The sequence below is a fragment of the Daucus carota genome, chromosome 4 (assembly GCF_001625215.2).
Source record: "Daucus carota subsp. sativus chromosome 4, DH1 v3.0, whole genome shotgun sequence".
In the NCBI taxonomy this organism is placed as follows: domain Eukaryota; kingdom Viridiplantae; phylum Streptophyta; class Magnoliopsida; order Apiales; family Apiaceae; genus Daucus; species Daucus carota.
Window position 1 is genome coordinate 50,887,615 of NC_030384.2, and position 26,297 is coordinate 50,913,911.

The 26,297-nt window shown below is 34.1% G+C and overlaps 4 protein-coding genes across 6 annotated transcripts; 1 reads left to right on the forward strand and 3 right to left on the reverse strand.

Moving 5' to 3' along the window:
• Positions 1–769: 769 nt before the first annotated feature.
• Positions 770–13,883, reverse strand: LOC108218817 (vesicle-associated protein 1-2). 2 transcript variants are annotated; one of them, XM_017391937.2, is made up of 13 exons: positions 13,593–13,883; positions 13,397–13,467; positions 13,229–13,310; positions 13,038–13,153; positions 12,807–12,917; positions 12,573–12,614; positions 10,874–10,981; positions 10,716–10,757; positions 9,289–9,366; positions 6,949–7,026; positions 3,473–3,550; positions 1,756–1,836; positions 770–1,170 (listed from the first exon to the last, which is right to left on the reverse strand). In XM_017391937.2, exons 1-13 carry the CDS (start codon positions 13,696–13,698, stop codon positions 1,033–1,035), a joined length of 1,131 nt encoding a protein of 376 aa, XP_017247426.1. In that variant the 5' UTR covers positions 13,699–13,883; the 3' UTR covers positions 770–1,032. The 2 variants fall into 2 exon arrangements, with proteins under 2 accessions (XP_017247426.1, XP_063947485.1); XM_064091415.1 differs by having other exon boundaries at positions 889–1,170; positions 13,265–13,310; positions 13,593–13,838.
• Positions 13,884–16,240: 2,357 nt separating this feature from the next.
• LOC108217552 (probable galacturonosyltransferase-like 4) lies at positions 16,241–17,532 on the reverse strand. The gene is given in 2 exon segments (XM_017390380.2): positions 16,241–17,347; positions 17,349–17,532. Coding segments are annotated over 2 exon segments (1,071 nt in total). The 5' UTR covers positions 17,408–17,532; the 3' UTR covers positions 16,241–16,335.
• Positions 17,533–18,471: 939 nt separating this feature from the next.
• Positions 18,472–19,229, forward strand: LOC108219497 (signal peptidase complex-like protein DTM1). Its single transcript, XM_017392972.2, has 2 exons — positions 18,472–18,842; positions 18,921–19,229. Exons 1-2 carry the CDS (start codon positions 18,502–18,504, stop codon positions 19,012–19,014), a joined length of 435 nt encoding a protein of 144 aa, XP_017248461.1. The 5' UTR covers positions 18,472–18,501; the 3' UTR covers positions 19,015–19,229.
• A 752-nt stretch (positions 19,230–19,981) lies between these two features.
• LOC108219496 (probable mitochondrial adenine nucleotide transporter BTL3) lies at positions 19,982–25,465 on the reverse strand. Of its 2 annotated transcripts, XM_064092242.1 has the most exons (5): positions 24,934–25,464; positions 23,671–23,974; positions 22,192–22,659; positions 20,440–20,548; positions 20,178–20,312 (listed from the first exon to the last, which is right to left on the reverse strand). In XM_064092242.1, the coding sequence occupies exons 1-4, from the start codon at positions 25,263–25,265 to the stop codon at positions 20,480–20,482; spliced, it is 1,173 nt and encodes a 390-aa protein (XP_063948312.1). In that variant the 5' UTR covers positions 25,266–25,464; the 3' UTR covers positions 20,178–20,312; positions 20,440–20,479. The 2 variants fall into 2 exon arrangements, with proteins under 2 accessions (XP_017248460.1, XP_063948312.1); XM_017392971.2 differs by having other exon boundaries at positions 19,982–20,548; positions 24,934–25,465.
• Positions 25,466–26,297: the final 832 nt, after the last annotated feature.

The following is a 26,297-nucleotide window of genomic DNA, read 5'->3' on the forward strand; positions in this document are numbered from 1 at the left end:
GAACCAAAAAAAATTCACCATCACAGCTGAATTTAATTTCGACTTAAAATTAAATCTAATCAGACTAACAGCACAAAAAAACTTTAAAGCTTCAGGCCCTCGAAAACCAATAAAAGAACATATAGGCCTCCCAACCGAATCATCGCAGCAGCTCAAGAAAATATTATTACGAACAATATTTCACTACGGAAAAAAATAGTAACAAGTGAAATCAAAAATAGGCACCAGGTCTAGACCTGACAAATTTTCACACGACACGAAAACGACACGAAAATTTAGTGTTTTAATTAAGATTATCTCGGCAATCTATTATTAACAACTTCTTCTCAATTAATATATATACATATAGACACACACAATCTTACTCCAATACAAACTCAATTATCCTATGAACCAAAAATCACCAAGTACATCCCAATTTTACTATATCCACTCCACAATTGCTACCTGCACTCCAATACATTGACTTCATATTCTTTCTATTTTCCATTGCTCAAGGGCGCACTACTGACGTGACAGGACCAGTGCTGACGTGACGGGGCAGCTGATGTGGCGGTTGACACGTCAGCACTTTGCTAACGTGGCAATCTGGGTGGCCTTAGTGATAACGTGGCGTCTTGGTTGCCCTGATGATGGCGTGGCAGTCTAAGTGGTTCCTACTACTGACGTGTCGATTTGAGTGGCCCCCAATACTAACGTGGCAGCTGATGTGGCAGGGTGACGGTGTGGTTTGAGATTTAACATAATAAAAGCATTTTTCAAACCGTACTGCACTGCAATTTTCTAATGTATAAAAATATATTATTTATAATTACAAGCTTGAGAGAGTTTGGAGCAGCCACCACCCATCCAAATCTCTGCTTATATATAGAGATAGATGTTCCTAACTTGTTTAACAAATCAACTCTCCAGCTCTTAGCTGTATTTCATAACAAATCAAACTTCCTACTCTGACATACATTTCAAACCCCAAAATAAACCTATACCTAAATTATCTTCCTCTCATCTTGCAAACTTGGCAACATAGAAGTGTTATGAGAAGTCCGATGAGAGCATCAAACTTCCAAATATATGCACTAGTAGAATGCTGAGTACTGCAATAAGCAACAAATAGTAAATAGACAGTCTGCTGCCACCTTTGTTTCTTGTTAGGTCTCTCTTCAAAAGTTCCTGATCAGAAGAGCAAAATATTTCAGAAAAATATGTGAGAATAACCACATAGAATAACAAGGGGATATGAATAATATCAGAACCAAGAACAAAATACATTTCTTTTGATCTACATACATAAAATTCTTCTGGACCAAATATTTCCCCAAAACAAATCTGGAAAAAACAATATGCAAAAACCTTTCACGCCAGGAATCGAACTGTATGAATGTCACTAATATTATTCAAATTCTATGTTTTGATTTATTTTTCCTGCTTTATATCAAACATAAAAACAGGTGGATGCTTTCTCAAAGAACAAAGTGTGTTAATTCTTTCACCATAAATCCTATTCAGTTCATAAGGTTCTTGCAAGACTAGCATAGACAAATTGCGAGACGAAAAAGAGGCATAAGCTTATCTCTCAAAAACCATGAAACCGTATATTATGGTTTTTCGTCTGCAGGTAGAGCTTGGAAAAGCAAGCATCAAAGTCCAGAAGACTTAGAAATGGAACTATTCAGCATATTTTGACAAGAAATAGAAAGAACAAATCCTCAGCAACACACAACAACAAAAATAATAACAATTATTTTTGTGTCTTACCACTTCCTCTTTAAGCCTACTATTAATATCTTGGATAATGGACTGCTTCTCCTCAGTAAGCATTAACATAATATCTTTAACCTGGAAAACGCAAAAAGAACAAAAAAAATCACGAGAAGGAAAACGAATTCCTATCTTGTCTATTTCGGTAACATTGAGGGAATCACAATTTGTGGTGAAAACAAGTATAAGTAGCAAACAGAATTTACTAAGAAACGATACATAACAAGCCAGAAGGTGAAATAATAGAACTTAGGGCACACTGCAGTTGTACATTACTTGCTTCAATAAAACACAATAAATAACCAAGAAAAAAAAAGCTACTCAGAAGAGTTTAGATAGCCAATTTAGCAGCAGAGAGCTCCTTCGAGGGGGTTAATATCAGCTAACTCATTATCTAAAACTTCAAAGATTAGAACAACTAAGATGATATTTAAGATTTCAATTAAAATATTTTGTATCTAGTTCTGACAAAGTTCTGACATATTGCAGTACTTACTCTTAATGTACAAGCTAAAATGATATTTAGGATTTTGTATGCAACAAGAAATCCTATTGTTAATTTTACAATTTTTATGATTCTTCAATCTAGTAGTCCACAGTTCACATCCTCTAAACTTTTCGAAGCCCGACTGAAATCTGCAGGAGTTTTCTACCAACAGACAAAAACAGAACAATGCTATAAAGTTAGCATAATTAATGTTAGAAAACTAACAAGTGATCAACTATTATAATAATATTTAATATTTAATACATAAATAAGTAAATAAATAACCATATGCACCCTGGTTCCATAAAATGGATGGTGGCTACTTCACTGACAGCTGAGCTGCCTAAACCAACATCCATATAAAGAAACACTCAATATCAGATGTCCATTATCCACTGATTAAATCTCAATACTTGTATTTTAATCAACTAAATCAAGCTATGAACAAAGTTTACAAACAAACCAATCAATGTAGATCACGAAACATTTAGTATACAAGAAACTATTGTCGTGAATAAATGTATAATTCTGTGTTATTTTCGTTAACCTCGGCATAGTCTATCACATAACTGTACAAGGACCAAGAAAACCCCTGTGCTCGTTCTCGGGTTCAGTTTTAATTTTTCCAAATTTAAATCCTCCTTGTTATTGTAGTAAAAAGTAGTGTAACCCTCCAACCTACTGTAGGATTTCAATTCCCTTGCCAATATTTTTCTCCCCAAACGAGATAGCGTTAGTAGAATTTGTGTAGTACTAACATTGGGTAAATCTCCAAAAGAAGAATGTGTTTTTTAAATCCTGAATCCAATTCAGTTCATAGGGTTCCCCAAATGAGAGAAGATGGGTAGAATTTGACATTCAGTAAATGTCTAACCTATAGAAGAAAAAGTGCTTTTTTAATCCTAAATAACATCCAGTACATAAGATTCTTGCAAGACTAGCACATACGAACTGCGAGGGAGGGGCCAAAAAAGAAGTTGAGGGTATTCTCACACCTAATATTGTTGCAAGCGAAAGGAAAAAGTGGCAAAAGCTTATCTCTCAAGAACTATGAAACCTTATATGTTGGATTTTTTAATCTCATGGTACAGCATAAAAATTGCCAGCAGGCCCAGCGCCAAAGTCCAGAAGACATTAAAAATGAAGCTATCCAGCATATTTTATCAAGAAACTGGAAACAAATTCTCAATAACATTCAGCAACAATAATAATGATTTTAGCTCTCACCAGTTTGTCTTTAAGCTTTGCATTCTCTTGGATAATCAACAGCTTCTCGCTAGTAAACGTTGATATAAGAGCTTTAACCTGGAACACGTAAAAACACACCATGACATATTATCTAATCTTGTCTAAGACTGAGGAGCCATAATTTGTAGTGAAAACAAGTCCATAGAGCAAAACCGGAGTTTACAAAGAAACGATTCATAGCATGGTGAAAAGAACTACTAAGTAACATGTCAGGGAAGATGACTAAACGAGTTGCTCGATATATGAGATAAAAGACAAGGGCAGAGTTGTAAGATCTGGACTGAAAGTTATAAATCGAAAGAAATGTAGATAAAGATGGAAGAGAGATGATGGTGATATTCATACATGTGTGTATGCATTTGCAGCAACTGGGGGTTGGTGCAGAAGTGGGTTAAGTAGTGTACAAGGTATATGTGGTGGATATTTGGTTCGTAGTCTGTACACTAATTTAGTTTGTATTTGAGCACTTATATGTACACACACACACACACACACATAGACTAGTGATCAGTGTTATTAAAAGCGCGCATATGCGCACGCATATGCGATATGCGATGCGATGCCCACCTAAAGCGCATCGCTTCGGTGATGCGATGCGCCTTCAATGATGCGCTCGCTTTTATGCGCATCGAGCGCTTATGCGCTGTTCAAAAGCGAAAAATAAGCGCGCTTCTTTTAAAATGAGTCATTCTTAAAGGAAATGGGTTCAGAAATAACCCTGTGGACCTTATAGTAACTAACAAAAATAGATACAGACCAGATATAGATGCAAGAACAAGAGATATCGAACCAGAGACAAAAATTAAACTCATCTTCTTTTATGATTATTGCATATAGATACCCACATATATAAGATACACATATCTTGTATACAATGATATATATTTATACTTACAAGTGTTGTATATACAAATATGACTTGAGTATGATGAAGAAGACTTTGTTAAGGATCCAAATTATATTAGTAAAGATGATGATTTCCTGAATATTGATGATGAAGAAGTGGAAGAATGGACTAAGTTTGGAATTCTTTGCTACTTTGACTGTAGAAGAATTCGGTTGCTTTATCAATTAAATGTCATCTTATCTGTAAATTAACAATTTTCTGCTTATATATTATTTATATATGTATATTTATTTGTCTTCGATGAATCCGCGCATTCCGCGTTGCGCTTATGCTCTAGGGGGCCTTTGCACTTATGTGCGCATATCACACTTAATAACACTGCTAGTGATCATACAGAAACCTAACACTAAATAAAACTGGAAACCCCTTAATTTGTACCACCCACCCCACTTTCCACCTTTCCGTCTCCTGGACATCACACTGCCATAATCATCCACCGCTACTTTCATTGCCATCCACCCCCAATCACATCACACCATCTTCATATACCCTGCCTTACCGCCTACCATCTTCCTCCACCGCCCATCATCCGTTCACCACCACCGTCGTTGCTCCCCTTCGTCTTCCTTTCCAACAACCTCCCCCCTCTTTTTTCCCATTTTTCTCTACACATGGTAACTACTATGAAATCTAATTGTAAATTCCAGTACCGTCCATCATTAAAGATGGCTTGATAGGGGTAATGATATAATGGCGTATATATGTATGTAATAGCTCTGTATCAATATTTAGTGATTTTTGCAATATGAATCAGGGATTATTATAACACATATTAGTGACTTTTGGACTATCAATTGGTGATTAGAGTTTGAATTTGGCAATTATAATAATTTGTGAAAATAATGGTTTTATGTGAGGTGTTGATCAATAGTCATCATTAATAGCTCGAACCAATTATGGTAGTCAGTTAGTGATCAGAGGTGGTGGTGGTGATCGAAGATCCAGTCGTATATATCTTTTTATTTGATTATAAAAACAGAAAATCACTAAATATAATAATTATAATCATTGGTTTCTAGTTTCTAGTTTAAGTTGGTTTCTAGTGGAGTAAACCCCCCCCCCCCCCCCCCCCCCCCACACACACACACATATATGACTCATTTCTATGTTCACATCACAGTTAATTTAGTATTTGAGTTGGCAATATTTTGTAACTTGTTCTTTGGGGTTGTTTAACCAATCTGTGTGGGTAAATCACAGACGAGACACACGGAGTTTGGTAGTCTTGGGAATGTGATCATGATCATTTGTTTGTTTGTGAACATGTTCATACATTTCACTAAAATCCTTCTTGTGGATAACTAAAGAAGGAACTGTTTGCATTGTGCTTGAGCATTGTATAAAAAGCTGTTACTTATACTTAAGCATGTTTTGGCATACCTTTTATCACAAAAACAGGGACTTATTTCGGGCAATTTTTTATATTTATACAATAATTTTTAGCTTCAAATATTTAATATGTAACATTCCATATTTGCGTAAATAAGTCACTTATTTTCTGAAAAAAGTACATATTATTACAAAAAGGGTTTGCAAGGCAATAATAGATATTATAAAGTTACAAATTACAGTTGCAAATATAACGTGTTATGCCCTTTAAACTTTTGATTATAATCTTTTGTATTTGGTTCTCATAAAGCTCCGACATTTTAAATCAATTACTCTTCACATACAAGTCGGGACTTGGGATGATATCTAAGATTTTGTATTCAGCAAGGAATCCTGTTGATTAATGATTCTTGCAGTCCACAATTCATATCTTTTAAGGGTATTCCCAAATCCTGACTGGAATCTTCACGTGTTTCAAACCAAAAGCATAATTTGTAGTATTATCATTTTATTATCATCATTACAACAATAATGATAGAAAGAATAATCACATGTACACCCTTGTTCCATCAAATTCTCATTATATGCCCATTGATTAAAATCTCAACAGATGTTTTTTAATCAACCGAATCAAGATATAAGCAAAGTTTATGGATAATCAATCAACATTGATCACGATCCACTTAGTAAACAAGAAACTACATAATTCTGAGGAGTTATAGGCCAGCCATTGACCTTGACATGGTCTATCACTTAACTGTGTACTTGGGAGATGGGACTAGGTAGACCCTAGTGCTCACTCTCCCAATTTTCATTTAATAATTTTTCCAATTTTAAATACTACTTCTATTGGAGTAAAAAGGAGGGTAAACCCTCCAAGCTACAGTAGGTTTTCATTCCCTTTCTTCCCGATATTTTTCTCCCCAAACCAAATAGCATTAGCAGAAAGTAGAAATTGTGTAGTACAGACATTAGGTAAACGTCTGAAAGAAAAAGTCTCATTTCATTCTAAATGCCATTGAGTTGAAAAGGTTCTTACAAGCCTAGCATAAACGACTTATGAGGGAGGGGCCAAAAAAGAAGTCAATTCACACATGATATTATCACAAGCGAGAGGAAAAATAGGCATAAGTACAGCATAGAGAAATTGCAAGCAAAGTCCAGAAGACTTCAGAAAGGAAACTATACAACTACAATAATAATGATGTTTGGCTCTCACCACTTCATCCTGGAGCCTTTTACTCCTTGTCCGGGAGGAATTTGGATCTTTAGCAAGCATTGACATAAGATCTTTAAACTGGAACAACACAACACACACACACAAAAAAAAAAAATCTTAAAACACCAGGAGTTATTAAGTCTATGTCAGTAACACCGAGGGAACCACAATTTGTAGTGAAAACAAGTCCAAACAGAAAACTAGAATTCACTAAGAAACCATACATAACATGGTGAAACAATATTCCACCTTTAGGCACACTGTAGATTATTTTCTTCACAAATATACAATAAATAACCTGAAATAAACAGGCTACTTAGAAGAGTCTAGATGGCCAAAGCAGACATGTGCAAAAAATGGCATGCACATATTATTGATATATAAAACAAACAAAAATTTGGTCTATTTTTTAGTATAAAATTAAGCATAGTGCAGTAGAAGAAGGTTTCTTGGAGGGGGTTCATATCAACTAACTCATAATCCAAAACTTTGAATTTTAGAAAAACTAAATTGCAATATACCCCACAAGTAATAAGTCCACACCACCCTCATGTTGCACGGTCAGAGGAAGGAGAGAGATATATCTATTATATTTTTAATTTCTAGATTTGAACATTTAAAACATAACTCAACGAGACAATAAAGATTCTCATCAATAAGATTGAAAAAATACTTTATTGTTTTTTTTCTGAAGTGATTATCACAAAACAGGTTATGAATGTCAGCGACTGATATCATAAAAGTACCCAATTACAAATGCAAAGTAAGATGTGTTATGTTCAGTATAATTTTGATTATAATCTTTTGCGTCTAGCTCTCATAAAGCTCTGGCATTTTGCATCAGTTATAATAACATTAGTTAATCTTAATGTACAAGTTAGAATAAGATGATATTATATTATATTCAACAAGGAACCCTATAGTGGAGTTATGATTCTAGTAGTCCACGATTCATATCCTCCAAGGGCATTTCTATGTCCAACTGAAATCTGCAGGAGTTTTGGACCAACAGACGCATAACAAACCAGGCTATAAAGTTAGCATTACATGTGTTAGATAATTAAGAGCATCTCCAATGGCTTAGCACAAACAAAAGAGAGAGAGAGAGAGAGAGAGAGCTTCTCCAATGTGGTCTGCTAAAATATCACAAAACAATGAGTAGCTATAATAAAATTTGTTGACCCAGGAAGATGTTGTACTACCAAACCCATCAGCTAAAATCTTTGGCTAAATTTTCCAAATAGTGTTTTAGTATTATTTCAACTTATTGTAAATACTAAAAGATGAAGTGGATTTTCCTACAGTTCTTTACAGGTTCAGCATATATAGCTAATATTATGGGGTTTGCATGATTTTATCTAAGGGAAATATGAATGACCCATGGGAGAGATGTCATTTTGACTGGTTATGGAACAATTGCCACGTATCTAATTTAGCCAAGGGTTGCTATCGTTGAAGATGCTCTAACAAAGTGACCAACCACATGCACCCTTGTTCCATGAGATAGATTGTTGTGCAGCTTCACTCATAAGTTAGCCACCTAAACCAACATCGGCATATAAAAATACTCAAAATCAAAAAATGGCCATTGTCCGCTGATGAAATCTCAATATATGTTCTTTAATTAACAGAATCAAGCTAACAAAAAGCTTTACAAATAAACCAATCAGCATAGATCATGAAACATTTAGTATAAAAGAAACTATTGTGGTAAATATATGCATAATTTTGAGGATTTATTAGATCTGTCATTGATCTCTACATACAGGGCCGGCCCTAGAGATTTGAGTGCCCTAGACGAATTTTGAAAATGGTGCCCCTATTTTCAAGATTGTAAAGAAAAAATCTACATATAAATTCAAATTATACATTGGCATGATCAAAAACAATGTTTTAAAATTAATAACACAATCAATTTAAATGCATGTAAATATATAAATGAATGAATTTATCGTTATATACTACTGCATAGATTTTTTGGTGTCCCTGAGATAATGGTGCCCTAGGCGTTCGCCTTGGTCGCCTTACCCAAGGGCCGCCCTGACATAGTCTATCACATAGATGTACAGGGACAAAGGAAACCCTTGTTCTCGCTCCCAATTTCAGATCAAACTTTGTCCCCCAAATTTAAATAATTCTTCTTAGTGTTGTTAAAAGGAGTGCAACCCTCCAACCTACTGTAAGATGTCAATTCACTTACCAATAATTTTCACCCCATACGAGATAGCATTAGTAGTATTTTTGTAGTACTGACATCGGGTAAATGTCTAAAAGAAAAAGAGATCAAGGGCATTCACACATAACATTATTACAACAATTATAATAACTTGTTTCACTTACCGGTTCCATTAGAAGACCATTATTCTCTTGGATATTGGACTGCTTCTCGTTAGTAAGACTTGATATAATATTATCAGCCTGAAACAACGCAACAAAAAAGCTACTTAAAAACCAGTAGAAATATTCCAATCTTGTTTAAGGGAGCCACAATTTGTATAAAAAAACAGGTCCAAAGAGCAAAACTAGAACTTACTGAGAAACAAGTACAAGACATGGCATTGTGAAAAATATAATAACTTTAGGCATAATGCAGTTGTTCATTACTTGTTTCATAAAAATACAATACATAACTAGAAAGAAAGAGGCTTCTTGTTATATTTTAGATAGCCGAGTTACCCGATATGTGAATAACATAGAACACATGTATTATTAATATATGAAACAAACAACATTCAAGTCTCAAATTGCGCATAAAAAATAAGCATAGCACAGGCGGGATTCCTCGGAGGGGGTTCATACAAAAATATTTACGATCTATAAGTTGAAGAATAGAAAACTAAAAGGAATAGGCCCTGCAAGTAATAAGTCCATGCCAAGAAGAGTGAATACCTTATACTTCTATGAAATATTTTCAATTTATAGATTGTAACATTAAAAACATGAATCTACGATGCAATAAAGATTCTCATTATTGAGACTCGGAAAAAGAACTACATTTTCTAAAATCATTATTACAAAAAGTTAACATGACTGGTGTTAGATGATTGACACAATGACCAATCATCATAAAAAGAAGATTTAATAACCACGTGCATCATTGTTCCATGAAACATATGGTGGCTAATTCACGTTCACGGATGGTGAGCAACCTAAACCAAACTTGAAATAGAGAGAATTTATGATTGCCCTCCATCCTTGGAAGTTTAAGTCTAGCCTTAATGAGATAGCGATGTATGCATTAGATATGGGTTTTTTCTTCTTACGTAGTTATTTCGACACCTTTTGTGCGACTCTGCTTGTTCCTCATTTTAATTTAGCACATGGCCTTTAATAAATTGGTACTTCAAATAATCATTAGACAATTTGATTTCATTTTTCTTCTTCCAGTTCCCCCTTCTATGCCCTGACATTTAATTTTAAGTTAATTTACACCCTGACTTTCAGCTCAGCCTTCAAGATTAGTTGTGTGGGCTTCACATAGAAGCTAACAAAAAGATATCTATCACTTTAGAAGCATTTTATTAAAAGAGAATCTGTCATCATCTCCATTGTATCATCAACAACTTCTAGCAGCTACCTTTAATGCTAAAAAACATGATTCGGAAAACTATAAGAGATCCTCTTAAAGTAAACAACATAAACACAGGTCACGGAATTGGCAATCCATACAAAAAACAAGAAAGAAGAAACTAAGAAACTACAACCATGTTACACTTGTCACTTGGGAACAAAAAAACATGTTTGACAGATAAACCACAGAACAATACCTTGGTAGAGGCAATTTCGTGATCAGAAGATCCCCCAGAAACCTGTGAGGGTCAATGAGGAGGTTTTAGATTATATTGTAAAAGATCGATGATCACTCAAGAATGGTCAGAAGGGAAAAAAATTACTGTTTTGATATTAAACATAGTCCAGAACTCACAGAAGTATCATTTTCTGATGTCTCCTCAGAGTCTTCTGGCACAGGAGAGGCAACAGAAGCAGCTTGTGATTTGAACTCTTCGACATGATGTCCCGCCTCTTTATCAAACTAAATTATAGAAGATAAAAAACAGAACCACAAAGTTATATAACTTCCCTTTCTAAATCTCAACTGTAATTAAAAAAGTATAAATGATCCACACCAAGAAACTCCAAACTCTAATGATTCTCACCATTTCTGGAGTGATAATTTCTAGAGTTGGAATGATATCAGAAGTTAACAATTACAGCTGTAAATATAATGGGTCATGGTTTTTAACTTCTGATTACAAATCTTTTGTGCCCAGGTCTTGTAAGGCTCTAACGTTTTGCATTAATTACTCTTAACTTACAAGTCAGGATGATTTTAAAGATATTGTACTCGATAAGAAATCCTACTGTCCACAGTTCATATCCTCCAAGGGCATTCCTAAGTCCAAACAAAAATCTAAAGGAGTTTCTGACCATCAGAGGAAGAATCTCCAAACTCTAATGAAACTCGCCAGTTCCATAGTCATATCTTCTAACGTTGAGATGATATTATAAAAGTCACCAATTATAACTTTAAATATAATTTGCCATGCTCTCTAAATTATGACCATAGCCTTTGGTGCCTAGCCCCTGTTACGCTCTAGAATTTTGCATTAGTTACTTAGTTACTCTTTACTTGCAAGCTAAAATAATTTTGTGGATACTGTATTCAGTAAGGAATCCAATTATTGATTTAGGCTCCTTCAAAGGCATTCCTAAGTCCAGACCGCAACCCGGAGGGGTTTCCAACCATCAGGTGAAGATGAATACAATCTATAAAGTTAGCATCACTGGTTTAAGTTAATTAATAAAAAGACCAACGTAATCAATAAAAAATATATATTGAATAACCACATGCACCAAAAGGATGGTGACTACACCGAGAGGTGAGCTACCTAAACCAAACTTGATATAGGAGGCCTTAATGAGATAAGGATGTGTTCATTGCATGTGGGTTTTTTCTTCTTACAGAGTTAAAGGGACAAGATTTGTGTGACTGCTTGTTTCAGATTGTAATTTAGCACATGGCTTTTTACTCTCAATGATCATAGACAATTTGATATCATCTTTTTTCTTTCCCCTTCTAAACCCACATTCAATTATGGGTCACTTTACATCTACGAGGTACTTTGTTGTGTCCTCCATCTTCCTTCATTAAATATTTTTAATGCATCCAAGTAACTCTACAATATCGAACTGATTTCTTGCTCCAACTTTATTAAACATTTAGTTTATAGCGGGCACCAATATTTCCCCCCTCTCCGTGGTAGCACCATCACCTCAGCCTCTTTTCACATATGTGTATGCGAGAATGTGAGTAACAGATAGACAGATGGAGAGGGAAGGGGGTTGCCATCTAATGAGACAATTTTTAATTAGCATGAAAACCATCCTGTTCCAGGAGTGGTTGAAAAACATTCTCTTGGGATCATTAGTAGAGCTTTAAGTAACTCAGTCACTTAAATGAATTAATACAATGTTCATACCATGCAACTCAAATAGAGCTAACAACAAATCTATGTCATCCTCTTCGTACCAAAAACTAGACAGAAATAAGTGAGAAGCTAAGACCACATTACACTTGTTAACTAAAAAAAATACATATATCACATATATACCACAGAAATTACCTTAGTAGAGGTAATTTGATAATCAGAAAATCCTGCAGAAACCTGTAAGGATCAATAAGGAGAATTTAAATAATATTTTCAGAGACAGATGATCATTCAAAATTGGTCAGGAAAAAGAAAAGACAGGAGTTTGATACATACATACATACATACATACATACAAACATACATACATACATACATACATATATATATATATATATATATATATATATTTATGGTTTAAGAACTCACCGCAGCGGTATTTTCAGATGTCTCCTCCTCAGACTCTTCTGACTCAGAGCGGACATTATAATCAGGCTTTAATTTGTACTCCTCAACACGATTTCCCGCCTCATTATTGAACTTATGCAAATAGATTGGAAAAGAGAGTGACAGTAAAAACCTGACCTTTCTAACTCTCGACAGAAACAAAAAGGAATAAATTATCCAGACTAAAAATCTTCAAAGTCTAATGATTCTCACAATTTCTGGAGTGACGTCTTGTACAGTGGCACCAGCTGGCACTGCTACGCATTGGACAAGAAAATCGTCCAAGCACCGCAAAACTGAGGGTTCTTCTTTTAGAGCCTGCATTGTAACTGAAGTTTGTAGAATAGTTAGAGCTAGTCTCATAAAAGAAAAGAGCAAGCACATACAGCTTCCAAGGAAAATACCTGTTACAGTGGTTTGTGAATGCGGCAACACGATACCTTTCCTAGGCTGTACAGAGTACTTCTTTAGGTTAGTAGTCTTTACCTGCAACAGACAATACAAAAATAACAATTGGTGATACTAATAAATTTCGCAAAAAAAAAAAGCGCAAGGGCAAGGCTGGTACTAACCCTAAAAGCGACATACTCATCACTGTCATTCGACAACTGAAAGGAGGAGAGCATCGGCTTATTCAGCTCATCTGTTAAAACAATTAAACAAACATACACATAACTAAATCAATCAGTAACTTTAGATTATTAATGATGTTGTTCTTATTATTATTGTAATAACTCAATCGTACAGATAAAAATATTAGTTACTTACACATAAAATAGACCCTTTGAGGATCGATGGAGATAAGCTCATCACGATCGATAAGCTCATCGGAATACGAGTATTCAGCCAGTGGGCTGAATGGATTGGTGTTCATGGGCTAAATAAATAGAGTTAGATAGATGATGATATACAGAAATTCATAAATATAGGGATCTGGATGTATTTGTAAACAAGAAAGAACAAGAAACCAGAGAGGGATTTAACAATAATTACAATATCAACAGGTTTAGGGAGAGAATAAGGCCTGGAGAGTTTTAAAGGCGAGCAGCGAGCCGGAGTGCTGGGTCCGATGGATCCGGTTTGAGGGAATAGTTGGACTTGGTCAGGCCCAGCTACTTTTTGCTCAGCTTTCTTCCTTTTATTAATACCAGCCCGTGCAAGGTAATTTTTATTTAACTAAAATTTATTTGTCTGATAAATCTTTAAACTTATTTATAATTTGTGTCTGTATTTTTCTTTTGAATTCTATAATGTGTCCTTGTCCCCTGTAAATCATTATAAGTATGGTACTAAAATATTGCATTTTTAAAAGAATAGTTAACTTTTTGTAAATGGTTGTTAAGTCGTATTTTAATTTGTTTATCTGTTTTTAATGTTATTTCAACACTCTGTATTGCATCATCACTTCTTAGTCGATAAATCCCTAGCAATGTCACTAATTGAGAAACTTAAATTTGTAAATAAAATATAAGTGGGTAGCTACAAATCAAAATAACTTAAAGAAAGTTACAATACGAAATACTTTAAATTTCATAGTTGTCGAAATATTACTTTATAAGTTATATTACTTTAAGTGTAACATTAAATAGCAAGAAAAAACATTACTATAAAAAAAATTAAGTATCAGATATCATTGAAAAGTATAAGTTTTATCACCTAACTTATCTTTAAAAAATAATCCCGTCAACTTATAAATATGTGAATTTATATTAATCAAAGATAGTTATATATTCTATTAAAAAAGTTAACATTATAAAAAGAGTTTGTAGAAGTAAGTCTATAATATATTTTATAATATCGTTTATTACTAATATTTACTTATACTATTAATTATTTTATATTTTATAAAACTGGACTACTAATCATTGAAAAAATTCAAATCAAGAAATTAAAAAAATAATGTTATTACAACCTTGTGAAATTCCATTTGCATATAATTAAAATATTAAGGAATATATATAATTTACTAATACAAAAGAAAAACATTCTTTGTGCTAAAATATTTGGATATTATGTTTATAATAATAATCATGAGATCAACGGTAGCTCAAAAATAATATATAAATATACAATTAAGAAGGTGTTTGGTAATGAGTACGGTTAATGAGAATCGAAATCTCAATCTGATGCACAGGTATTTGGACCCTAGTTGTTGTATCGGATTTATGGTAAATAATAGATTCCAGAGGACAAAGATGTCCACTTCTAATATACTTTTATATCACATAATATATTTTTATTTAAACAAACAAACTACTAACTCGTAATATACTAATAAAATGATATTATATCTTATTTTTAACAGCAAAATATTTTAAAATTGATTTAGAATATAAATAATTGATAATTATAAAATATATAATATTGTAACATAATATAAACGATCTATGAAAATAAAGATTGTTTTCTTAGTTTCTTTAATATTATAAACGATATCCATTTTGAATAATTTAGTTAGTATAATATATAAATAGTATTAGTTTTAAGTTTTTTGTCAAATCTAATACTCTACTCTACTCTGAAAAACAATAGTAAGAATAGTTCTCATGTATTATTCTTTCACTTATAAAACTAGTGCAACAATAATTATTTTGCCCTTAATATATATTGTCTATACTTTTTATATCTTCGTCTTTAGTTAAAACTTCGCCGTTTGATCAGGACTAAGAAAGGGAAACAACGAGTTTCATTCCCTTTGTTGCTGTTTGTTTGATAAAATCTGTCATTCCCTTTCCTTTTTTTAGTTTTAGGTTTATCCAAATGCCTCATAGTCCATTCCTCACTCCCCATCAGGTATTTCTTTTCCCTTTCCTGAATTTTTTTTTATTTTCATTTATAATTTGTTTTAGAAATCATTAATATTAAAAAGTAATATGTGAAATATTTTTGAAGATCAAAAAATAAATTTTAATTTAGTTTTTACATATTAAAAATTATTTTAATATAATTTATAAGTAATGATATTTATAAAATTAATGAAATTTTTAAACAGTAAAATATATCAAATTATAAACATAAATATATTTGACTCTTGAGACCTTTTTGAATTTTTAAAAAATCAAATATAGGGAAAATCATATAATTTTTCATTTCGTTTCCGGATTAAAACCAAACAGGTAATACAATTCAACATCATTTCCTTTCATTTCTCTTCATTTCTCTTTCTGAATTCCATTCCATTTCCTTGGATCGAACCAAACGGCCCCTCATAGTAATTCCAATATCCAAGAATCTAGTCTGTACTCTGTAGTAATGTAAAATGAATTAATATCCAGCTAATGAAAAAACTCCACATGAAAAGTGTATGATCCATACACGAAAACGTGCCTAGCCTTGAACCTAGCCCTGAACCTTTTATAAACAAAACTCCCAACTATATACATCCTGGTGAAAGAATGAAATTTCTTTTAACTATTCATATTTTACAAATCTGAGATGCTTATACTGTCTCATTATGTACCATTGTGTATGGGAGCACTTGATTATCTCTGCACATGACTTCTACTTATTATCATTCTTCCAAAGCAATTCTATTCGAACGATACAGATCATATGGTGCCCATAAGTGATCAATATTGCATGGTTTCCCAGAATCGAGTCGTAGCCATGGCTTTCCCTTGCCACTCCAATGTAACAAGCTAATAGGGCCTGGATGAAGTGACCTGCAATTCCCTTTAAAGTTGTCACCGCCTAAGCCATGTTGATTCCACCTGTGATCAACTGCCTTGATATCACCAGCCAAAACAAGCAAAATCGGTGGTAAAGACCCTAAATGGTATATTCTTCTCTGTTTCTGTGTTATCATCCATTTCTCCACCTTGTTTGTGTAGCTTCCTTCCCTCCATTTATCGACATCCACCACCATCACTCCGGTGTTAAAGTAACAAGGTGTTCGGCCGTCAAAAGTTCTCGACAATATAGGGTCTGCCCAGAAATCGTCGGTGAAATAATATGTGAAGTTTGCACGGCAATATTCGGGTGCAGCAACAACCTTATCTTCCATGTCAACTTCATATAGCTTCGCGATGTCATCTACGACGATAATATCAGAATCCAGGTATATAACACGGTGCACATCTTCCGGAAGGATCTCTGATAAATATATTCTGGCATAATTCAGAGGCTGATCCAATGCCTGTCGAATCGACTTTGATATTTTGCCATCAACCCTGGTTGAATCAAAGTAATATACATTGAAGTTGAGGTAAGGAAACGTTGATCTGATGGTTTCGAAAATCGTGGACTGGAAATGGAGATATAGAAAATGGAAGAAAAGGTTTTCAGGGCATGTCGAATGTTGCAGCATTGATAACACAGCTGCCATTGTGCCTCTGATGTAATTGTCATCAAGAGTCATGACAATGTGGACATGATTATTCGGATCCCTCTGTGATGCACAAGACTCGCTGTTGCGAAATGCAGGGGCTTCCCGGAAGGCGAAGAAGCAACGATCGGAAGGTAATCGGATGTCGGTGTCATTACCCACGACACTAATCAGAATCTCGTTGGCGGCGGTGGAAGAGCAAAGACAGGAGGCCAAGGAGTAATAGTAATGGGAGGAAGGGAGAACTCCGAAAGGCCATCCTGTCACGGTAGAGGGTCTTTTTCAAGAGCTGGCTAGCTGGAATGTAATATTAGTATATCCATTTATTATTTTATCGGTTAATTAAATCGTTGATCCCTAAGGAAGAGCTTCATGGGGTTGAGATGAAACTTAGGACAACTTGTTGACTTGAATAGACTTTTAATTATTGTATCATTTATTTATTTACTGCTAATTAACCAACACATATATTACTTTTTCTCTGTTTCCATATTTTCTTGATCTTCACATTACTATATACGAGTGCCACATATGGCAATGTTTTTGTTAATACAGATTTATGGCAGTACACATGTGCAAATTCATTAATATTATGATATCATCATATATTAGGGATGTAATTCTGAGTCAGGTAGTTCGTGAGCTCATCCGGTTCAAACTCGTTTAACTGGCCTCGGTTCGACTTGAATTATAACCTATCATATGTAGAAGAGATTACAAATTAGTTGGGAAAAAAAGAGGTGCGTCTTTTTACCAGCTTCAACTCGTCCACTAGTTGAGCTTTTTCCTACGCGTGCTCAAAATCAAATATAGGCATGACACCTGACAAAAAAATATATATATAGGCGTGACAAATTTAAATGGGTGGCAAGTTAATCAATTTCATTTTTTACATATACAAGATTACAAATCAAAATATGATGGAATGGATGGTGTAAGATGTGAATCTCTTGATTCTCTCGTATAGCAAGATATCTCTGGAACATGACAATATATATATATATATAGATAGATATCTCTAGCTTATTTTAAGCTGTAAATATTTTACAAAAAATAATAAATAAATATTTTTTAATATATAGGCAAAAGGATCCTTAGGTACCATCCAAATGCTCTGAATCGTACCATTTCATGGATCATTTCATCCCTGAGTTGTTAAATTTATTATATTCAAATAAAAATATATTTTACTTATTTAAACAGAAAAAGCAATTTTAAAATAATAATGATAATGTTTGGTCAAGAAATATTGAAATGTGCGAAAAAATATAATATAAAAATAAAGTCCAACAGAGGGCAGAATGAAAATAAATGATGGAAGAGATAGAAAAAAGCAGTTGAGAAAGGGTTTTAATGCATCTCCAACTAACTGCTGCCATGGGCATTAAAAAGACAGGCAGGCAGCTAGCGGGTAGTCCCAATATATTCGTGATGGCTAACGACGCTGTTTTCCGGTCCTCACTGATATGTTTGGCAGTGGTGATATTAGGAGTTGGATTATACACACAGTCGGCGAAGAAAATGATGGGAACCTATGTGTTGGGTATGCTTGGTGTGTGTGGAATTCTGTTACCGGATTGGGATTACTTTGATCGTCCTATATCTCACTGGTGTTCTCCTATTACGCTTAAAAAAACCACTCATGATTCAGCTGCCGCACCCTCACCCTCCTCCTCCTCCTCCTCTACTACAAGGTAATAATCACTACAGTACTTTCTTAATATGATGGATTTGGTGGAGTCATTATGAATCAACTCACTGTGTCTGTGCAGGTTTAAGGTGTATCCTATCAGACTCATGATTTACGCATTAATATACACTTATGCTTTTTACAAGTGGTGGATGTGGATCTTTATATCAAACTAGTGCTGCCTTGTCATCAATATTGTGTTGTTGTAGCAATTCAGCATCTCCTTTTCTTTCAGCTCCTCCTCAGCTTGTTGTAATTTGTAAACATATACTGTAACCAAGTCACAGTATACACAAAGTTTCCGTTGATTTATCCACCATAACATAGACGACACGGTTTTTGTTGTTCCCTCTGGAATTGTAATATACAGCGCTCCCTCTGTTTTTTTTCATATGTCCCTTTTGACTTGGGCACGTATTTTTAGTTGGATTGACCGGATACTAAAAAGTATTATTTTTAATTATTTTTTTTGTGAATTAAAATTTTGATTACATAAGAAAAAAAAAATCAAAAATAATATTTTTAACTACCCGGTCAAATCACTTAAAAATGTGTGCCAAAAAATCAAACGTCATATATTAAAAAACATAGGGAGTAATATTTTACTATGTTAGAATGAATTATAATTTGTAGAGATTGTTATGGGTTCTCTGTAAATTAACTTCTATTCAACAAATTAGAATTGGAATTATAAATAGTTGCTAAAACCTTGTAATTACAAGGAAAACATATATAAATTAGTGATTTATTAGTATTATTGTTAAAGGCAAAGTAAAGGCAACGACAAAAAAGAGAAGCCCAAGCAGAATACCAAAACAAAATCCTGAAAAGGAATCGAAGAAGAGACATCGCTGAGCCGCTGACTACGGAAAAAATGATTTCATTTATATTTTATCATTATTATCTCATACTTTCTTCTTTTTTCATAAAAATTCTATGTAATTTTTCATTTCATTCATCTCTCATTCTATTCAATTCAAATGAACACGGCTCGGGAGGTAACCAACGGATCTATGGTCATATAATGCAAATAATTTATAAACATTAACTTTTTTAAACTACAAAATTTTTAAAGTCATTTAATGCAAATAATTATAAACATTAATTTTTCTTAAACTACGTCATATTTTGAAAGTGAACATGTAATTTGAAACAGATAGAGTAATTCGGACTAAATTAATGTCTTTCCTCTTTGTTTGGTCCCAATATTGTGGGGAAGACATGCATCAATTTCTGCATGTTCGGTAAAAGGGGTTTCGCAAAAGAAAGACGCGGAGAATTACAGTAAGTCTAACATAACATGGGTCTTTATAGTGAAACACTATAGTCTAGATTGGGCTGAGAAAACAGGTTGATGGTTATTATGATCATGCGGGTTCGTAGTGAAACCCTGTTTATTTGTCCTTACCATTTGCACAAGGCCCTCGAGTAACTACTACTCCGTTCCATCCAAAACTTGCAGAATACAAATTCACTGGAGATAAGAGTGCAGATTGCATTCATTCTTTTTTTTTTTTTTCTTCAGACAGTAAAAAGGAATCGCAAAAAACAAATGGTCTTGATGCCACCATTCTGTAAACTCTGCTAAACACCAATATTACCTTTCTATTAACATTCAAGTAGAGAACTGACCGGGTCTTCTTATTCCACCTTGAGAACTATTTTCATGAACTCATACATGAAGTAACTTATTGCAGCCGATGGTAATACCTGAAAGAAGTATTTAGAGTTAAGAATCTTAGGATGAATGGAATACAACTGCAATAAGGAGTTCTTAATTTAATATTTTTATAACTGAAGTACAATTAATAAAGACCAAGAGCATCTCCAACTTGGAAAACCCCTTGGCCAAAAATCTATGTAGCATGCAAATATGCAATAATTAAAGATTATAGAGATTGTGTAAGAACTTATGCACTCCAATGAGCTAAAATCTTAGTCAAACCAGTGATGTTGACTATAATTGTTGAACCTCTAAAGAATCTGTAGGAATATTCCACATCATCTATTACGCATTAAAATAATATATTATATTTATAACAACTTGAAATAATAATAACATATTATAGCCAGTTTCATCAAAGCCTACATGCTCATCAAAATTTACATAATCAATATTCTATATCATATTAACCAACGTCGTTGGAGATGCTCTATAGTAACAAATGCAGTAGCCTGTTTCTACCCAAGGTATAATTAATGCAAAAATATTCAATATAAAATAAGAAGTGCGTTGACGTAAAGACAATCATGATTCAAGAAAGAACTTGCTAAGCCAGAACATCCCTAAGAAGCTGTGCAGATAGAAATGAGCATTCCTAGCCTACATAAGAGAAGCAATATTCATGGGTAAAGCTCTTTATTCCTCAAGGACAAGGACTGTGCGAAGAAAATTATCCCAAAAGAAATCAAAATTTGGCCCAGGGAAACACTGGGGAAAAGAAGATGCCAAGTGAAAAAATGCATAACCGTAAAGAAGAAATATAACAAGATTTGCATAAGAAAATATATAAATGCTTCGAACAAATACAAGTTCAAGTTTGAATTTGTAATTTTCAATGATTCGAGAACTAAAGATAACTAAAATAGTAGCCTCATGCCTATTTTTTCTTGATATAGGACATATATATATATATATATATATATATATAGAGAGAGAGAGAGAGAGAGAGAGAGAGAGAGAGGATTGCAGGTCCACCAAGATCCTCTTTTTACATTCTTCTAACCCCCCGTCTCTTTTTTCAGGGTTCTCTTCCAAATTATCTTTAACCCTTTCTTTCTACTAACTCGCTCTGGTTATCATTTCTCTTCAAGTACCCAACTAATTTTTGTTTTAGAATTCAATCCATATATCATCTCAAATCCTAACAATCACTTTCAATCCCAGAACCCATACCTGTATCCTCCCAGGCTTACTTACCAGTTACCCAGATCTGGATATTGAATGTGCAGCAGCAGAATCAGCGGAACAAGAACCCCCCCCCCCCCCCCCCCTCCCTCTCCCCCTCTCAAGAAAAAAAACAGTAACATTTTTCGAGGACATGAAGCCGTTGGACGTTAAATGAAGACACACACACACACATTCATACATATATGTATGTATATAGCGGGATACATTTTGTTGCTGGATCTACTCTATTCTGAATCTCCCGATCTGCAATAATGACCTAGCCTAATATGCATGCAAGTCGCCTGTTACTTAATGATGGCCATAAATAGTCTTGACTCTTGATGCTTGATTAAAGGAAGAAAACCATGATAGAATATTGAAAAATGGAAAAACTAGTGCATAGCATTTAAAGAATCTAAAGACTTTCATACTGCTGCCTATGGAAGATGTAGTACCAACATACCTGTAGTAAACTGGGAACTAGTCCTGCAAAAAGTGCAGGAATACCTCCTCGCTCAACTATTTTAATGAAAGTCGCCAATGTACTCAACTTATTCTCCCTTGCTTGCAGTTGAAGATGCCTCCTCACTACTTCAAATGGATACGTAGCGACTTCTGCACAGGCACCTGATATAGCTCCGTGTAGTAGAGTTCTCACTGGTCCCAACTCCAGTTGTTCCCATATATTGAGTTCCTGCCCCTGTTGCTTCATATTCTTTATCCTTTTTCTTCCTTCAGGTGAATGCAAATAAGCTGATTTCAGCATGTCATAAACTCCATAAAAGACTGCGGCCGAGGGTGCCATACTTAAAATGGAAGGCAGCAAGCCCTTGTAAAGAGAAAAGAACCCTTCAGTTTGGACCACATGGCAGAAGGCACCGATAACACCACCCAAAGCCTCTCCTCCAGGTGCAACCAGCTTCGTCCGGATCTGAAATGTACAAGACCCAAGAGTGTATCATAATTATAATGTCACTATAAACCAAAACCAGTAGATCACTTGACTTCATGAATTGTTACTACCTATGAATATACACTATGGTGAAGACAACCTATGCATTTCTTGAAACAAAATGTAATATGTATGAAAACAAAGAAAAGCCCCAAAGTGGCAAAGACTAAGTAGGCAAGCCAGTTAGGCAACAAACACAATAATTTCTGTAGTGAAGACTCCATATGCGCACCCTATTTGGAAAATAAAATTTGCTTCTCCTTACGCCAGACATTTCCTTAAAAAAAACCCGGCATCTAATATTGTTGAGGAGCAGTACTACATATTTGTAAAATATATATATATATATATATATATATATATATATATATATATATATATATATATATATATATATATATATATAGAAAGGGTTCAAAAACAGTGAATATATAGAGACATGGAGGAGAAGTATAGGAACCAAAACAATGTGGAGTACTCCGGTGCAGAGTGTCAAAAAAAAAGATAATGATTTTATGTCAGTTGTTAAATTATCTGCTAAGCAATTTCTTGTAACAAACTATATAACAGATATCCAAAAGCAACTAACTGCTCCCTAACTATCCAATCAAATGTTATACATATCCATGCTACTGCCTCCGCTCCAGGAAAATAGACGCAGTTGAGTTTTTCTGTGCCATGTTCGTGATAATCCAAAATTCAGCACAAACTATGCCTTTACTGTAATACTGACTCGAGATGAACCTGAAATAATTAAATTGATTTATATTTTTGCAAATGTACTTCATTCATCCTCTAATGGGACTTATTTATCTACCGTAGCTATTCTGTTTTCTCTGTGTTTAATGTTTTCTCATTTATCTTGTACAATGATATGCTACTTGTTTGAGAAAGAAGAGTCATTTAGAAGAATCAATAAAGTCTCGAAACACAGGGAAGTCATGTAATAGCGGAGAACTGAGAAGGAAAATAGTATAATTTGTCACGTACGGTATCTAGTGGTAAGCATAGTACAGTAGCAGTAACCCCAGCTGCAGCACCAGAGATAAACCTCTCGATATTTGTGGTTTCGTTATTTCCGGATAATTTCAAGAGTTGCTTTCTATATGTATCATACGAACAAAAATTGATAGCTTTAAAGGGAGCTGTGCGCAAAATGTTAACTAAATTCCCCTTCCAAAAGCCTCTCAAACCTTGAGTAGCTGCAATCATTTTCACTAGCTCAAACAGTTTCTTCTGTTCACCACGAACCATATATTCAAGCTTCAATCTTTCAAGTGGAGCAACAAAAGTTCTGAAAATTTTTTAAAAGAAAATATCAGTCATGTATTAATTACAATGGAAAATATACATAGTAATAAATGGAAAAAGAAAAGCGCCCTTATGATATCCTAGTTCATAGTGGAAGGCTGGAAGCAACAAGACACTACACCAGCCCCATGATAAACATTATGAGATAAGATAACAAAGAAAAAGCACATATAATGTGTATAAGGTCATACTTGTACAACAAAAAAATTGTTAAGGCAATGGTTTTGATCTAAGGAAAAAAATGTTATTTCAGCTTTTAGTGCAGTATTTAAAGTCTGTTATACTAAGAGCTTTCTAATTTTGGAAGATAAAGTGTGTTGCAGATGTTTCAATGTACACAAAACCAGAAGTAGTTATTGTAGTAACGACAAGATGAGGAGAAACCTCCGGCTGCAGGAAATTCTTAAATTAGCAAATTAAGGGGTGTTATTAAGGTTGGGAATGGGAATCGGGAATGGAGGGTACGGGAGTGCGGGTTAATGGGAATGGTATGGTAACCCAAGGGGTGGGAAGGGTGTGATTTAACCACCTAAAAGGATCGGGGTTCCCATTCCATAGCATCAAATAACTAATCCAAACACTTGTCATGGGATTAGGGTTCCGATTCCTGGCTCATTAACCATGAACCAAACACCCCCTAAAATTCCATATATACTCGAGCACACGACAATCCAAACGAATTAGTTATGATTATGGTAACCCTAGAGCAAGTGAAATAGAAAGAAAGTCATACGAAGAAGAGGGGCAGAAGGAGCTTATAAGGGGAGGCAACATAGGGATTAAGAAGCTAAGGTAATGAATGTGGGATGGGCTTAAACATAAGAAAGCAATTAAGATAGAGGAGAGGCGAGAAGTTAGAACGTGAATCTGCATTAAAAAGAGTGGGTGAATTAAAAGCAATAAGTAAGAGAGAAATGATGCATAAAAGCAAATAGGAGAGACCTAGAAACCATGGCGGCCACAGCTCCAGCCCACAAATGCTTGGTGGTGTTGATGGCGCCGCGCTTTCCTCTAAGCCTAACAATCCGCTTCTTCCCCTCCCCGTTATCCGGCAAATTACCCCCCTTAGTGGACAGGCTCACTGACAAAAAATCGCCAAGTCGACGAGGTGGAGGAGAAGAAGAAGAATGCAGTGACTGATTGTAAGAAGGTGAAGTTCTGGAAGTGATGAATTCCACGAGTGAGGATGGAACGGCGTCGTGGAGGAATATTCCGGCGGCTATATCCGGTGGTGAGCGGAGGGAATCTTTAAAGGATATTCTGTTGGGTGACATTGCGAGTTGGACAAGTAAATATAGAGTAATAATTGGTTTCTAGTTTGTTAACGAGATGAAGATGATGAATGTCAAACAAGTAGCTGCTGCTGCTGCTTCGCTTCCATCGCCTCCCGCTGTCAGCTCACAATTCTTTTTCTATCTCATCTTCGCTCGCTGCATCCTTCCATAGTATAGTATCCCCTTTTATTTTCTTCTTCTCTTTTCACTCCTTTTCTTCCCTAAAATTATATAATTATTAGTTTCTGAGTGCTATGCTTATTTTTATCATTAAATTATTCAGACACTTGTTGTCTGTTATTTAAATTATTATAACCGGCAAAAATGGAAAACATCTTATGTTTCATATATTTTCTTTTTCTTATTTTCATATAAAATATAATAATACACAATATAACATTTATAACAGAAGAAGTAAAAGAATTTCATTTTTAAATGGATATTTCAAAAGTAATAGTCTCTTTTCTTTTTAGTATTATATCACCCTTCACTATTTTATAATAATAAATAAAAATTGTTATGTTTATTCTTGGCTATTTTATTTTAATACATCTTCCAACATATTTTTCTATTTATAACTATCATATTCTTATGTTTTTGTTTGTAAAATATATTTATTTTATAAAAATTATTATCATCATTGTGAATTTGTGATTATTTTTATTATTGATTTTATATCTTTATGATCAATTTGTGGAAAATTGTTATATGACCGACTCGTGAACAATCGTTATATTATGAATTATAATCAAAAATCAATTTTTCAAATGTCAATTTTACCAAAAATAATGCTGATCTGTCCATAAAATTATAATTTTTCATAAGTTTAATTTTGAGTCAACAACCATCAAAAATTCTAATTCAAATCAAAATTATTTGAATTAAGTATCTCATTGATATTACAGCATTCTCTAACTATAGCAAACATATATAATGGTTTCTTTTTTCCATTTCATCGTGTCGTGTATTTAGTACACAAATACGAACACGAAATGAAATTAATTCGTATACCTGAAATCCAAGAACATGGCA

Coding starts and splice junctions, on each gene's coding strand:
- LOC108218817 (XM_017391937.2), bottom strand. CDS start 13,698: ATGAACACCAATCCATTCAGCCCACTGGCTGAATACTCGTATTCCGAT. Junction 12,918..13,037: donor AAGACGTCACTCCAGAAATT/GTGAGAATCATT, acceptor TATTTGCATAAG/TTCAATAATGAGGCGGGAAA. Junction 3,551..6,948: donor AAAGGCTCCAGGATGAAGTG/GTGAGAGCCAAA, acceptor TACGTGTTCCAG/GTTAAAGCTCTTATATCAAC.
- LOC108219497 (XM_017392972.2), top strand. CDS start 18,502: ATGCATCTCCAACTAACTGCTGCCATGGGCATTAAAAAGACAGGCAGG. Junction 18,843..18,920: donor TCCTCCTCCTCTACTACAAG/GTAATAATCACT, acceptor GTGTCTGTGCAG/GTTTAAGGTGTATCCTATCA.
- LOC108219496 (XM_017392971.2), bottom strand. CDS start 25,265: ATGTCACCCAACAGAATATCCTTTAAAGATTCCCTCCGCTCACCACCG. Junction 23,975..24,933: donor GTGGCCGCCATGGTTTCTAG/GTCTCTCCTATT, acceptor AAAAATTTTCAG/AACTTTTGTTGCTCCACTTG. Junction 20,549..22,191: donor TAGTTCCCAGTTTACTACAG/GTATGTTGGTAC, acceptor TACTTCTTTCAG/GTATTACCATCGGCTGCAAT.